We start from the raw sequence: 15,005 nt of genomic DNA on the forward strand, positions 1-15,005 counted from the left end.
TTGTATTAACTATTCAGAAGCTCAATACCAAATATGTAGTCAACCATATATGCTAGCATTGTATATGTATATTCTTTTTAAAAATCCCATCTTTCATTGTTCATATATTTTTAAATTCTATGGAAAAACTACTTTAAATCCTGTTTTCAAAATGAGTACACATTTTAAAAAGAGGAAACATTACCTACACTCTATATAAGAATGACTCAAGTACAAAGAAAACAATGAAATATTATACATTAAAAGAATATTTTATTTGGGGATTATATTAAGTCTTTAGCTAAGAAGACATAATACTCATAAGGAAAGATAAAATAGAATTTGAGCTCAGCTACTATCCATAAAATGATTGTCAACATTTTTTTTTATAAGACAGCTAAAAAGTCAAGAGCATAATTTTCAAGAATGTACTTTAATTAAATATAACACCAAATTTTCAAGTAAGAATTTAGCAGCCTTGCAGTTAACTTTTTACATGAAGCCCAAGATTAGACTGCTCTATTTTAATATTAATGGCTTAATAGACTGCCACATGGCTAAGGAATCTAAGTAATTAAAAAACAATACATAGAATGGCAGCATTCAATAAATACAAACTTACTACATCCAAAAAACATTCTGACACACTACCCTTGGGTGACAGTGTTTAAATATATAAATTTCTAAACCTTACTGCATTTATTGCAATTGAATTTCTTCTAGGTATTTTTCTCTTTTGTATCTGATAGTTTCAAAATCAGGGTAAAGATCACATTACATTAGACATTATTATCAAATTAATAGTGTTTTCATAATGGCTTTTTAAAAACTGACTCACACTTTTATGCATGAACATAATTATAATTAATATATTTTAAATGTAATTGAATAGCTAAAGAGTCACTTTATTTCATGTTATTTACAATCTTTGCTCAGATTAACCAATTCTTTCAAAAAGTCAAAAACAAAGCATGAAGATACAATCATATACCATAGGTTAAATTATATATAGAATTATTTAACCATAGTACAGCATTGCCTTCTGTCATGAAGTACTTATTTCATGGGGTAGTTTCTGAAAGGCTCTTTAACTTTATGATTAAATTTATGGCTAATTTTTTAATATAAATTGAGAAACTTAAAATATATAAGACGCTTTTAAATGAAGTCTAGAACATCCAAAATAGTGCTACTATGTTTTAACTTCACTAAATTTTAGATCTGTGACCATTTACTTACTAGTTCTTTATTTTTTCTTTTGATATCATAACTTATGTAACAACGGAAACTAACCACATTGAAAAATGTTCCTCTCTTCATTGATGAAATATAATAGCACTACTGCTAAGTTCTTTGATTGGACTATAGTGAGTCTCTGTAAAGTAATTAAGCCAATGTAGCACTTGAATTCTCAAGAATAATAATCTTATAGGAAGCATACAATAACATTTAGACTTTATGTGGATATATAACAAAGTCAGCATAAAATTTTATCTGAGCTAAAAAACTTTTTTGCTTGTGGCTAGGTCTATTTTCCATTTTGAAATTACAGATATTTATAAAAATAACTGGAATTTTTCTGGTCATAAATAGTATTGCTTCTATACTATGGGACATGAGGGTGTTCGACCTTAATTCAAAATTTAGATACAGACTTTCAAGAGCTGTTTCTGTAGGCACTAGAGAGTTCAGGAACAGTCATCACGTTTAACTGATCAGTTTGAAAAAGTGATGGTTATAAATTTGGTAGATTCTCTGGTGGCTTGTTAGGGTAAGATCTCCCAAAGGAGTTAGAGCTAACGTATGATTATGCCCAAAGAATTAAAAAATAAAACATCTCTGCCCCCACACCCCCAAAAACCTTTGTTTTTTTGTGTGTGTTTAACAAATTCACAGATTTAAAAATGTATATACAGTTAAAGATACAGACTTTGTAAGTGCTACATATCTCAAATATTTCATAAATAGAAAGGGACACATTTTTATACCTAAGATACACTATTTCATGTATGCTTTTATTAAATGAAAGTTAATTACTCCATATAACAAAATAGTGTTTTACTTTTAAAACAGAAAATAGTTAACATACAACTTAAACATTAATAACAGCAGTTTCTGACAATATTAGTCCTTAAGAGGAACAATAAAACAAAGATTGTTTTCTATACAGTCAAAACAGACTGATTAAACCATAAAAGAATTGTGATTCATGCATTGCATATATTACACTAACAGTTATTTTAGCTTATTGAATTCACACCTAGATAGTTTAAATTAGGCAATCAGTTCTTTGCTTTTACTTGTGATAATGATCTAAAAAGTCAAATGATAAAGGCAGCTGTAATGAATACCTGAGGAAGATTTATGAAATTAGAGATAATTCCTCCTAGTTTTTAAAACAGGCAAAAAGACACAGATTTTCATATAATTATAAATTCTTAAACCATTATGAGTTCAGATTCCAAACAAACATTCTTCCCTTGAGAACGAATTTGTTTTATCTTACTCTGAAATTTGATCATTACTGGCTGGTTGGAGTAATGTGTTAGGAACCACAACAAAGTTCAGAGGTAAAGAGTGCTGTAGTAGATTATCTATGTCTGCAGTGGGAGCAAGATAGAAAGTGGTAGTATTCGCATTGAGTATTTGTTGACCTTGTTTTTATTCTCTTAATCTCAGAACTATTTCATAAAATTTTCTGTCACGGTAGGTTCAAATATACAGTATAAGCAATTATAAGAACTCCTCTGTAGTAGTAATTTCTCTAAATTTAATAAAATACGGTAAAAGTGATTATTAGGAATAAACTCTAAATGTGTTATGCCTATGATAATATAGAGTGGCCAAATGGATATAAGAAAAAAAAAAATCCACAGGTCATATCTGTATGAATGTTCCTATGAAGAGGCTTGGTTATATCATTATAGTGATTTAGTCTCATAACTTCCGCCAGAAAGTAGTTTACTACTATTGTTCTAATTTCTCAAGGCCTGATCATTCTCTGAGAAATGGCAAATTCTTAAGTTATAAGTAAGTTTAACATTAATCATGCCTCTTTTCAAAGAAAAGATTTTTACTTCAAAATCACTGGCTAAAATAAATTTCATCACCTGATGGGCTATGTTATGATAAATTCTACGGTTGCTTTATTTCTGAATGAATATCTCTAAGACCTGAAGATTTATATGTATTATTGTTTAATATTGCTTCTCTTTAGTAAATTAAATATTTAAGAAATAATACTCTTGTAATAGCATATATATATTTTATAGTTCTAGTTAACTATAAGAACTGAAGGATAACATATACTCTATTAAAGAGATTTATTTGTAGCATACAGGTGGATTAATTTGTCACAATATGACAACTGATCACAAGTATTGAATCTGATAGATACCATGAAAGTATAATGTTTTTACATGGGGATATATTGCCTTTTAAACGAGATTATTGCCATCATTGTGTTAAATTCATTCCTGAAGTTTGACTTGTAAGTTTAAGATATAAAAGAATTTTCGTTTCCATGTTCCTAAAATGCTAAGTAAATTTTCTCTATTTATTTTGGTAAAAATAGCTTAAAATATTAAGAAGGAAATCCAATGATAGTATCAACCTTTTTCTCCCTTAACATTAAATTTTAAAAACATGAATAGAATAACAAGTTAAAAATTAACAGGTTATCCAAAAACTGATATTTTGGGCATTTTATCTTCATAATTGTGAACCAACTATGTTTTCTTAATAGAGAAGCATGAAAGAAGTTTCCACAGCTTCTAGTATCTGGAATTCAGCACTGTAAAGCAGATACGTTAGACATGCAAAACACCTAGCATGCTATAAGTAATCAAAAAAATCCTCAAAGGATGATGCATATTGTGCTGTAGAAAGCAGGCCTTCCTAACACAATGTGATTCACAGGCTTAAGTTATGATTTTATTTTCCTTAAGAATTTTTATTGGAGACTTTATTAGTGAACAGACTCTGGATGACTGAATTATTGGAAAAAAATCTAAATGAAACATGTACACTATCTTCTAGGTCTTATTTTCTTCATTAGACATATTAAATATACACAATCTATTTCTTTGAGCCCAGAATACAAGAAGGATTTAAGTAACATAAACATTTTTGGGTGAAATAAAAATTAGTAGCAAAGTACAATTTCAATTTCAGTCAGAAATTCAGCATATTATGCCACAGGGAATGTAATTTGCATAATCTTTCTGATATTTTTTCAGTGCAGCATTGTGAAGGGTGGCGATGATATTACCATTTTTTTTATTATGGCGATAACTGCCAATTGGTATATACTTAAAAGGTACTTACTAAAATTAGGTGATTTCTATAATCATTAATGCATTAAGAAACAGGCAGCTTCTGATCTAATGCATAAGTTGCTCTTTCCTTACTGTATTTTTCAGACCACCTGCGAGTTAGTTCTAGATAAAGACTTGGTTTATGAGGCCGGTAATCCAGGTACACTGTATTACTGGTTCTTTTGGGAATAGCTTTTTCAATCTGAGTTCCTTCATGCCACTCATTGAAAGAGGTGATAGAAATCACACTGGGGTGGGCATGGAGTGCAGCACCCAGAGCAGTTTCATAGTACTTCCCGCTGATTCGGTTTCGAGTGTTTTGAGCATTCCATGGGCGGATGCTGGTATCTATATATCCCGGGCCCACACTTGGGATAAACAGTAGGTTGAACTGGTCACAAAAAAATTTTATCCTTGCCCAATTCTCATATGATGAGCCATAAGTAAAGCCATTTGTGGCAAAATATGTGTAAATTCCATCAAAACCACCTTGTAGAATATCATATCTATGTTTGCTTTCTACTAGAAGTGCAATAAACAGTGCATCATAAGGAGAGTTGCGGATGCTCTGAGACCCTGTGGTGGTTAACAAATTGGCCCATTTTTCAGGCTTTGTGATATAGGAATCATAGATATAAAACATAGGAAGAGCATTGCCGGTCTTAGTCTTGTACCTATAAAAGGCCGGATGATTTCCATATCTAGAATACAAAAATACATAGAAGTGAATATCTGTAACTCATTTTCCACAGACAATAACTGTTTCTATACTGAAAATGAAAGTAATCAGTGCAGTTTAAGCACGTTGTTCACTTTCTTTGGGGGATCAGTTATATTAAGGGTAATCATTAAAAATGCATTTTCAATTTTGCAGATAGGAAAATTGAGATACTGGATACATCAAGACATACTGAGGTTTACAAATGATGACCAACACCATAAAAAGCCCATTTTCTATATGAATAATGTCTCACTGTTGCTGACAAGTTTCTTTTTAAGAGTACAGTATCTGTCACAGGTTCTTATCAGTAAAATCCTTGAACAAAATGAAGCTATATTTATATATAAATGAAAATATTAGATGTGGGTCCACAGATATAAAAGCAGTTCACATTTCATAATTTGAACCTTTTAAAAAGACAAAACTCTGTATTCGTGATTTATAGAATATCAATTTAAAATGTCAGCCAACAAATCATAAATAGCTTATTAAACAATCTATACAGAAAGCGAATCATAAGGAATTTCAGAAATGTTCCTCAAAATGATTATTCATTACAAAATTTTATCTCAGACCATAAGTCATTCAAATCTCAAATATAATTTAAATGTACTCTTAATTATTGGGTTGTAAAACAGTAATTATAAACACAAGAAACTCACTTGTCTATAATATATTTGACATTTTTGTACATGTTTTGATCATCTCGATTGCTATATGGTTCGATGTGAAAAGTGACCTAAAACAAAAAAAGATTAGAGAAAAAATTATGATGTAAAAATGAAAGTGTATTTCATATTTTTAATAATTTAATCTTAATTTAGGATGAATACTTCTTGAACGTAAATATTATTATTTTTTTTTTTTTTTTAAAGATTTTATTTATTTATTTGAAAGAGAGAATGGGAGAGAGAGAGCATGAGAGGGGGGAGGGTCAGAGGGAGAAGCAGACTCCCTGCCGAGCAGGGAGCCCGATGCGGGACTCGATCCCGGGACTCCAGGATCATGACCTGAGCCGAAGGCAGTCGCTTAACCAACTGAGCCACCCAGGCGCCCTGAACGTAAATATTATTAACAGCGAGTTCTAGCAGAGAAAACTCCTAGTTAATGTTGTTACTGTGAAATAATATGCTCAACTGTTTATACTTTTTACCTCCGTTCTCACAACTCCCTTAAGGTAGTTACTAAGTGAGGCAGACTGTTGGAGGCAAAATAAGCAATCAAAATTCAGAACTCAAATGTTCAACCACTATGCAATATTTCTTCCTATATGTTTACTTCTTATAAAGAAAAAATAGGGATATATTCTACATCCAGACATGTTTCTTTAAAAAGAACATGGTCCAGAAAAATCTGGATTCTTTTCCCAAGTGTGACCAACAGCAAATTTTTTTTTTTTTTTTAAGATTTATTTATTTGAGAGAGAGTGGGCACATACCAGTGTGGGGAGGGGCAGAGGGAGAGAATCTCAAACAGACTCCTCACCTAGCGAGGAGACTGCCTAGGGCTGGATCCCACCACCCTGAGATCATGACCTGAGCAGTAATCGAGAGTCAAAAGCTTAACTGAGCTACCCAGGCTCCCCAAGAGCAAAGTCCTCTATCATTAAAACACCATTTCACAAAATAATCTACATTTAATGTGTAATAGTACTCAAAGAATTTATCACAAAATTACTGGAAAAATAATACTCACTAGTACCATGAAGTCTTCTTATTGATATGGTTTATAGATCTCTATCATAATTGTAGAAAGCAGTAACCAAAAGTATTTTTTTTAAATACTGTGCACAGAAGATTCATTTTCAGCTTATATATAAATCAAGAAAAACTGATTATGGCTAGTAAAACCATTTTGTATGATACTTCAAACTAATAGTGTAGATTGTCACTTAGATCTGTAAATCAAATAGGAGATTTTGCACTTTTATTACTAACTTTAACTGACTTACCAGTAGCCATTAAACATCATCTTTATGACCATCTAATAAACATCTTGATGTTATTCTAATCTTAGGGTTTAGTCTCTATGAAGCAGGTATGGAATTAGAAACTTCTATGCTACTGCAATATAAAATGCCTTTGTTTTGGGGCCACCTGGGTGCGACAGTTGACGGAGCATCCCACTCCTGGTTTCGGTTCAGGTCATGATCTCAGGGTGGTGGCATCAAGCCTGCCTGGGCTGCTGCTCAGCGCAGAGTCTGCTTGGGATTCTCTCTCACTCTCCCTGTGCCCCTCCCTCTCTAAAATAAATCCATCTTTAAAATGCTTTTGTTTTCAATTACCCAATTAAAGTAAAATGAATAAATAACAAATATGAGTACTATGAATAATGAATAATAAAATGGATTTTACTAGTCACAGAATTTTAAAGTCAGACAGCATTTAGTGAAAATATTCCCTACTTTGTATAATATTATTGAAATCTCATTTTACTAAAAGGAAGTTTTATCAGTAACAAAATAAGGTCAAATTCAATTCTGTATATTTAAGTACTGCTAGGACAGTCATAGTTTTCAGTAGCTCTAGTATTTACTTTTTTTTTTTTTTAAAGACTTTATTTATTTGACAGAGAAAGACACAGCGAGAGAGGAAACAGAGGGAGAAGCAGGCCTCTCGCGGAGCGGGGAGCCCGATGCGGGGCTCGATCCCAGGATCCTGGGATCATGACCCGAGCCGAAGGCAGACGCTTAACGACTGAGCCACCCAGGCGCCCCTAGTATTTACTTTTTAACTTCAAGTGAAAGCAGAATGGCAAGGGTATAGGTATTTTCATGTTCCTATATAATGTGACCTTGGCTAATTCTCCCTTTAGATGGAATGTTGTATTTTCTAAGCTTCCATTTTATATATAAAGGGTACCTTGTTTAAGCAAATAGCCTATGTCAAAATATAAATGTCATCCTTTCCTTCTTTTGTAAAGTACAGATCAAAAAAAGCCATTGATAAATATACAATATTTCATTTTCCCCTCCTATATTTTAAACTTCTTAATTATAATAAAATCACTTTGTAGGTTTAATTAATGATGTAATCTAGTTAATATTTCTCTTTCATTGGGAAAAACCTATTAGACCAATATTAAAGTAACCTGATAAATGACAGAATACTATATATAAAATCAAACGTTAGCTTCAGATTAGAAAGAGTCATAAATGTTCCCTCATTTCATACTGCTACACTTTTGACCTTTCCAGCTCTTCTCCACCCTGCAGCCAAAGTAAACTTTCTAAAGTGTACATCTGATGATCCTGGAGAGTGAGGTCAGCAACACGCTGGCATAAAATGTTCCTATTTATCCACCCCAAAAATCAAAGGATTAGACATTCATACATGAACAAAAGCACCCTCATGGGTGTTTTTAGACCCATCACCTTACTCCAAGGAACCTGGGAGGAGTGTCACCCACCAGAGGAGTGAGCCAAACTGCCTAGACCATTCTTGCCCCTACGGGACAAAAACTAGGTGAGTACAGACTGGAATAGCGTCAGAGAGTCTTCCCTAAGGCAGACTCTAGCACACCATTGCAAAGGGCCACCTGAGATTGTAAGAAAAACTTTCCTGGCACCACCCCTCTGCCCAATGAAACACTGAAGGGTGCTAATTTATCTGGTGGCAGTGACCTCTCCTGCAGGGGAAAAGGAAAGCAGTGAGTGCCTAGTTATGGCAACCAGAGAAAGCCATTCTCTCCCTCAGCACCTGGAGTACTAAGGTGGGAGATCTATAACCGGGGATTGGGAGGAAATTGGGAAAGCAGATAAGAATTTCAAATAGCTGTAATGAGGAAACTCAACAAGTTACAAGGAAATTCAGAAAGAATTCAATCAAATCAGGAATTAAAAATACAAAATGAGTTCTTTCCAAATTCTGGAGCAAAAATTCAGTAAATTAGATCCAGAATGTAACAGAGAGCATATACAGACCACATGAAAGAATAACTGCATGGAGGATAAGAATTTTGAAATAACATGGAAGAGGGAGCTTACAGTTAAAGTATAGAAAGCCTAAATGAGTGGTAATTATAAAAAAGACAAATATCAGAATAATCAGGATTTCAGAAGAAGAGAGGGAGAAGGGGATGGGAAAGATAATCCATGCAAGTGGAAACTGCAATAGAACATCAAATTTCAGAATATAAATTCAAAGAGGGCTGAAAAATTAAGTGTTCAAGTGAAAATCACTAATTTTCTCTGGAAATGTTTTCACATGCTATGGCAACAATGCTGTATTTTAGTGTTTCTTCTGGTAATACTTTCCCCCAAAATATCAACAGATATAATTTATTATACTTACACCGATTACTGCTAACTTTCCTCTTTACAAAATGTGTCTCTGTGTCAAATATTTTTCTTTGTAGTTTTACTTTATAATTTTGTTGAAATAAATATAACTGTACTAGGAAAAGAAAAAAAAAAAAAAACAGCTCCAATTCAAGATAGTGACGTAGGAACCTACAACTCACCTTACACGGACACACTGAATCTATAGCTATCTATGGAACAATTTCCTCTGAAAAAAACCCTAAAACTTGGCAGAGTGAGCTCTTCACATCTGGTAAACAAGGGGAAAACCACATCAAAGTGGGTAGGAAAGGCTGAGACACAATCTCACCATAAAACCGCACCACGGACTCATAATCGGATGGGGATTCAAAAGTTGGGAGCCTCTCCCTGAGAAGCAAAGTGCTTGATCCCACATTGGGCATCCTAACGTTTAAGACTGGCACCTGAGAGATGAGACTCCAAAACATCTGGCTTTGAAGACCTCCAGGGTTTACACCTACCAGATTGATGGGGCTATGGTAAACTGAAAAATGGCTCTTAAAAGGCTCATGTGCAGATTCACCTGCCCCAAGGCCCAGCACGGAAGCAGTCCTTTGCAGGTGACCAGACTTTATGTGAAACAGACTCATTTGCTAATGTGAAAGCATTGGTCTGAGGGGCAGAGGCCTAAGGAGGACTCTCTGGGGAGAAGGCTGGTGAGTGCCATCTTATTAATCTCTCTCAGTTATGCTATAGAGCACCAGGATCTCCTGGAGGAGAGCTTTTATCCATGCCTGGTAACCCAGTTTTTGTGGCTGCAACTCAGAAAACACCCCTTGATCACCTGGCTCTAGAGAATGAGGGGTTCCTGGGTCCCACAGGGCTGTAACAATCAAAGAGGCAGTTTGGCAGACTAACACTACCAAACTGCTTCTTCCTCTGCCTGCCACTCCACCTGCTTGTGCTCTGACAAATCTAAAAACAAAACAAAACAAAAAACCACCACCAACCACCCACATTTAAGAGCTGCTGTAAACCTTTTCTGAGCCCTCAGAGGGCAGGTACTATCTCCCGTGCTCCCTCTGCTGCACTCCAGAAGGTCAGCATCTCTCAGAGGGGAGGTCTTACATGTGTTTGGTGCCCTGATTTTTGTGGCTGCAACCCAAAGGATAACCCCTGATAGCCTGGCTCTGGTAGCAGCAGAGCCTGAGTTCCTGAGTCCCCCAGAACTATAATAATCAGATAGTCCTTGGTGGGGCACCACCCAGATAGCAGATTGAAACACAGCCCCATTCTGTCAAAAAGGTTGAGTTGCTTGTCCTGGAGCTTCAGCCTTAGGAGCAGGCTTCAGGTTTGGCACCCAGCTAGAGCCTACCGAAGTGCTCTCAGGGAACATAGGCCAGGGGATGCTATCTTTGTGCCTTCTCTCTGCCTCACTACAGCTTGTGGAATTTCCCAGAAAGGAGCTTATAAACTTGCCTGAAGCCCCAGTTTTCACAACTGCCACTCAGACAACACCTCCCGATCACCTGGCTCTGATGGCCAGTGCGTCTTATATATAGTCCAGTGGGACCACAAACATATCTGCATTCTTTAAAAGCTACTGCCTTAAGGGTCTGGCTTCTAATCAGCCTGAGTCTACATGCTGAATGAGGCCCTCCCCTGCTTTGGGTAACTAACTAGTTATTGGAACACCCCAATACAGGGATCTGTTAGAAATAATATAGGATGCTTGGACAAACACAAAGGATTGAGAGACAACCAAAAGCTAGGGCAGGGTTGAATGTTAAGGTTCATCTCCTGCAAAAGGCTAGCCATTCAAGACTGGGAGAGGTAGTTGTTTCATCTAATGTGTAGAAACCAACATAGAATCAAGTGACAGAGATAGTAAATAGAGATAGTAACTTACCTGATAAAGAGTTGAAATTAATGATCATAATTATGTCCACAAAACTCTGAAGAAAGGATTTAAAAAGTGAGAACTTCAACAAAGGAATAGGAAATATAACAAAGTACCAAACGGAAGTCAGTGCTAAAGAATAAAATAGCTGAACTGGAAAATACACCAGATGGATTTGATAGCATGAATCAGAAGAAAGGCTCAAACACAAGTCATAAGAACTTACCAATCAGAGCAGCAAAAAAATAAAAAATAAAAAAAAAAAGTGGAAAAACAGTGAAGCTAGATTAAGGGATTTATACGACAACATCAAGCAAACTAACAATTGCATGATAGAGGTCCAGGAGGAGGAGAGAGAGAGAAGGGGGCAGAAAACTTATCTGAAGAAATAATAACTGAAAATTTCCCTAACCTGAGGAAGGAAAACACCTCCAGATCCAAGAAGCTCAGAGAATTCCTAAAAAGATGAACCCAGAAAGACTCGCAGTTAGAGATTATTAAATGTCTTAAAATGTAATTAAAATGTCAAAAGTTAAGGACAAGGAAAGATTCTTAAAAACAGTAAGAGAAAAACACTTGTTACCATATAAGGGAACCTCCATAAGACTAATAGCAAATTTTTCAGCAAAAACTAAGTAGACCAGAAAAAAGTGTCACAACCAAGAACACTGCACCTGGCAAAGTTATCATTCAGAATTCAGAAGAGATAAAAGAGTTTTCCACACAAGCAAAAGCCAAAGGAGATCACCACCACAAACCCGCCTTACAAGAAATGTTAAAGGGACTGTTTTAAGTAGAAAAGAAAGGGCACTAAATATTTCACAACTTGTGAAAGTACAAATTTCACTGGTAAAGGTAAATAAATAGTGAGGGTAGTGAATTAATCACAAAGCTAGCATGAAGCTTAAAAAATAAAAAGAGTAAAAACTACAAATAAAGTATACACACAATAAAATGATGTAAAATGTGACACCACAAACATAAAAGAGGTGTGAGGGGAGTAAAACTGTAGAGTTTGGAATGCATTCAAACTTATCAATTTAAAACTGTTACAAATATAACTTGTTATATGTAAACCTCATGGTAATCACAAAGCAAAAACCTACAGCAGATACATGCACACACAAAATAATGAGAAAGGAATCTAGGCACACCACTAGAAAGCCATCAAACCACAAAGGAAGAGAGCAAAAGAAGACAAAAGAACAGAGGAACCCAAAAACAGCCAGAAAACAACAAAACAGCAAGACGTACAAACTATCAAATTACTTTAAATGTAAATGGACTAAATTCTCTAATCAACAGACAGGCTAAATGGATTAAAAATAAATAAATAAAAACAAGACCCATCTATATGGTACCTACAAGAGTATCAGATATAAGAACATGTAGTCTGAAAGTGAAGGGATGGAAAAAGGTATTTCATGCAAAAAGAAACAAAAAGAAAGCAGGAGTAGCTATATGTATATCCCACAAAATAGGCTTTCAAAACAAAGACTATCATAAGAGATAAAAAAGGGGATTACATACTGATAAAGGGGTCAATCCAATAAGAAGATGTAGCATTTATAAATATTTATGCACTCAGCATAGGAGCACCTAAATATATAAAGCAAATGTTAAAACACCCGAAGGGAGAAAAAGCAATACAATAATTGTAGAGGACTTAAATACCCACTTAAGTCAATGGATAAATTATTCAGAGAGTAAAAGAAATTATAGGCCTTAACATGTCAGAACAGATGAACTTAACAGATATTTACAGAAAATTTCAATCAAAGCAACAGACTGCACCTTCTTAAAGTGCATCGTCATTCACCCATCCTCCAGGATAGGTCATATGTTAGGCCACAAAACGAGTCTTAACAAATATATTAAGATTGAAATCATACACCATGTGGTCAGAAAAGATGCTTGATGAAACCAGAAAACAATTTTAAGAAAACTGGGAAATTCACAAACATGTGGAGATTAAACAACATGGTACTGAACAACTAATATATCAAAGAAGAAATTAAAAGAGAAATTTAAAAATTCCTTGGTCACAGCAACTTCTTTCAAGACACGTCTCCAAAGGCAAGGGAAACAAAGCAAAAATGAACTTTTGGGACTTCATCAAGATAAAAAGCTTCTGCATAGCAAAGGAAACAGTCAACAAAACTAAGAGGCAACCCACGGAATGGGAGAAGATATTTGCAAATGACATTACAGAGAAAGGGCTGATATCCAAGATCTATAAAGAACTTCTCAAACTCAAATAACCCAGTCAAAAAATGGGCATAAGACATGGACACTCCTCCAAAGAACACATACAAATGGCTAACAGACACATGAAAAAATGTTCAACATCAGTTGGCAACAGGGAAATACAAATCAAAACCACACTGAGATACCACCTTACACCAGTTAGAATGGTAAAAATTAACAAAACAGTAAACAACAAATGTTGGCGAGGATGTGGAGAAAGGGGAACCCTCTTACACTGTTGGTGGGAATGCAAGCTGGTACAGCCACTCTGGAAAACAGTATGGAGGTTCCTCAAGATGTTAAAAATAGAGCTACCCTACGACCCAGCAATTGCACTACTAGGTAATTACCCCAAAGACATAGATGTAGTGAAAAGAAGGGGCACATGCACCCCAATGTTCATAGCAGCAATGTCCACAATAGCCAAACTGTGGAAAGAACTGAGATGCCCTTCAACAGATGAATGGATAAAGATGTGGTATGTATATACAATGGAATATTAGCCATCAGAAAGGATGAATACCCACCATTTGCATCAATATGGATGCAAGTGGAGGGGATTATGCTAAGTGAAGTAAGTCAAGCGGAGAAAGACAATTATCATATGGTTTCACTCATATGTGGAACATAAGCAATAGCATGGAGGACCAGAGGGGAAGGGAGGGAAATCTGAAGGGGGAGAAATCAGAGAGGGAGATGAACCATGAGAGACTATGGACCCCGGGAAACAAACTGAGGGTTTCAGAGGGGAGAGGGGTAGGGGGATAGGATAACAGGGTGGTGGGTATTAAAGAGGGCACGTGTTGTGGTGAGCACTGGGTGTTTTATACACAACTAATGAATCATTGAACACTACTACATCAAAAACTAATAATGTATACTATACAGTGGCTAACTGAACATAAAAAAAAACGAGACAAAGAAAATAGAAATAAAAAATACAAAAACTTGAGGGGAGTTCATAGCAATACATGCCTACCTTCAGAAATAAGAAAAAAATCTCAAACGAACAACCTAACTTTACACATTAAGGAACTAGAAAACAAAGCAAAACAAAACAAAAAACCAAAGAGTTTGGAGCTATATGTGAAAATATATATAACAAAGTTTGGAGTTTTATATAGGGAATAGAGACTAAAATGACAATAGAAAAGAAGAAAACAGCTGTTTCTTTGAAAATTTAAACAAAATTGACAAACCTTTAACTAGACTCACAAAGAAAACTCAAAAAACAGAAATGAAAGAGATGTTACAAATAAACCACAGAAATACAAAGGATCATAAAAACTACAATGAACAATTATATGCCGACAAATTGAACAACCTAGAAAAATGGATAAGTTTCTAGAAACATACAACCTTCTGAGACTTCATCATGAAGAAAGAAAATCTGAACAAACCAATTATTGGTAAGGAGATTGAGTCAGTAATCAAAAACTTCCAATAAACAAAAGTTCAGGGACAGAATGCTTTGTTGGTGAATTCTACCAAATATTCAAAGAATTTATAGCAATCTCTACTCTTCCAAAATACAGAAGAGAAGCAAACTCTCTTGTAAAAATTAGCAAACTAATTTTACAA

The 15,005-nt window shown here is 34.9% G+C and overlaps 1 protein-coding gene across 3 annotated transcripts in view; it reads right to left on the minus strand.

Moving 5' to 3' along the window:
- Positions 1–262: 262 nt before the first annotated feature.
- MANEA (mannosidase endo-alpha) overlaps positions 263–15,005 on the minus strand; it is a 75,293-nt gene continuing 60,550 nt past the window's right edge. For 2 of the 3 annotated variants that reach the window (XM_032408227.1, XM_032408225.1), the window contains 2 exons: positions 5,679–5,755; positions 4,339–4,996 (listed from right to left, as the gene is read on the minus strand). In XM_032408227.1, the coding sequence (XP_032264118.1) occupies positions 4,339–4,996; positions 5,679–5,755 (735 nt within the window). Of the gene's footprint in view, positions 4,997–5,678; positions 5,756–15,005 lie in introns of all 3 variants that reach the window. The other variant, XM_032408224.1, reaches the window with a different exon arrangement.

The sequence above is a fragment of the Phoca vitulina genome, unplaced genomic scaffold (assembly GCF_004348235.1).
Source record: "Phoca vitulina isolate PV1807 unplaced genomic scaffold, GSC_HSeal_1.0 scaffold9, whole genome shotgun sequence".
Taxonomy (NCBI): Eukaryota; Metazoa; Chordata; class Mammalia; order Carnivora; family Phocidae; genus Phoca; species Phoca vitulina.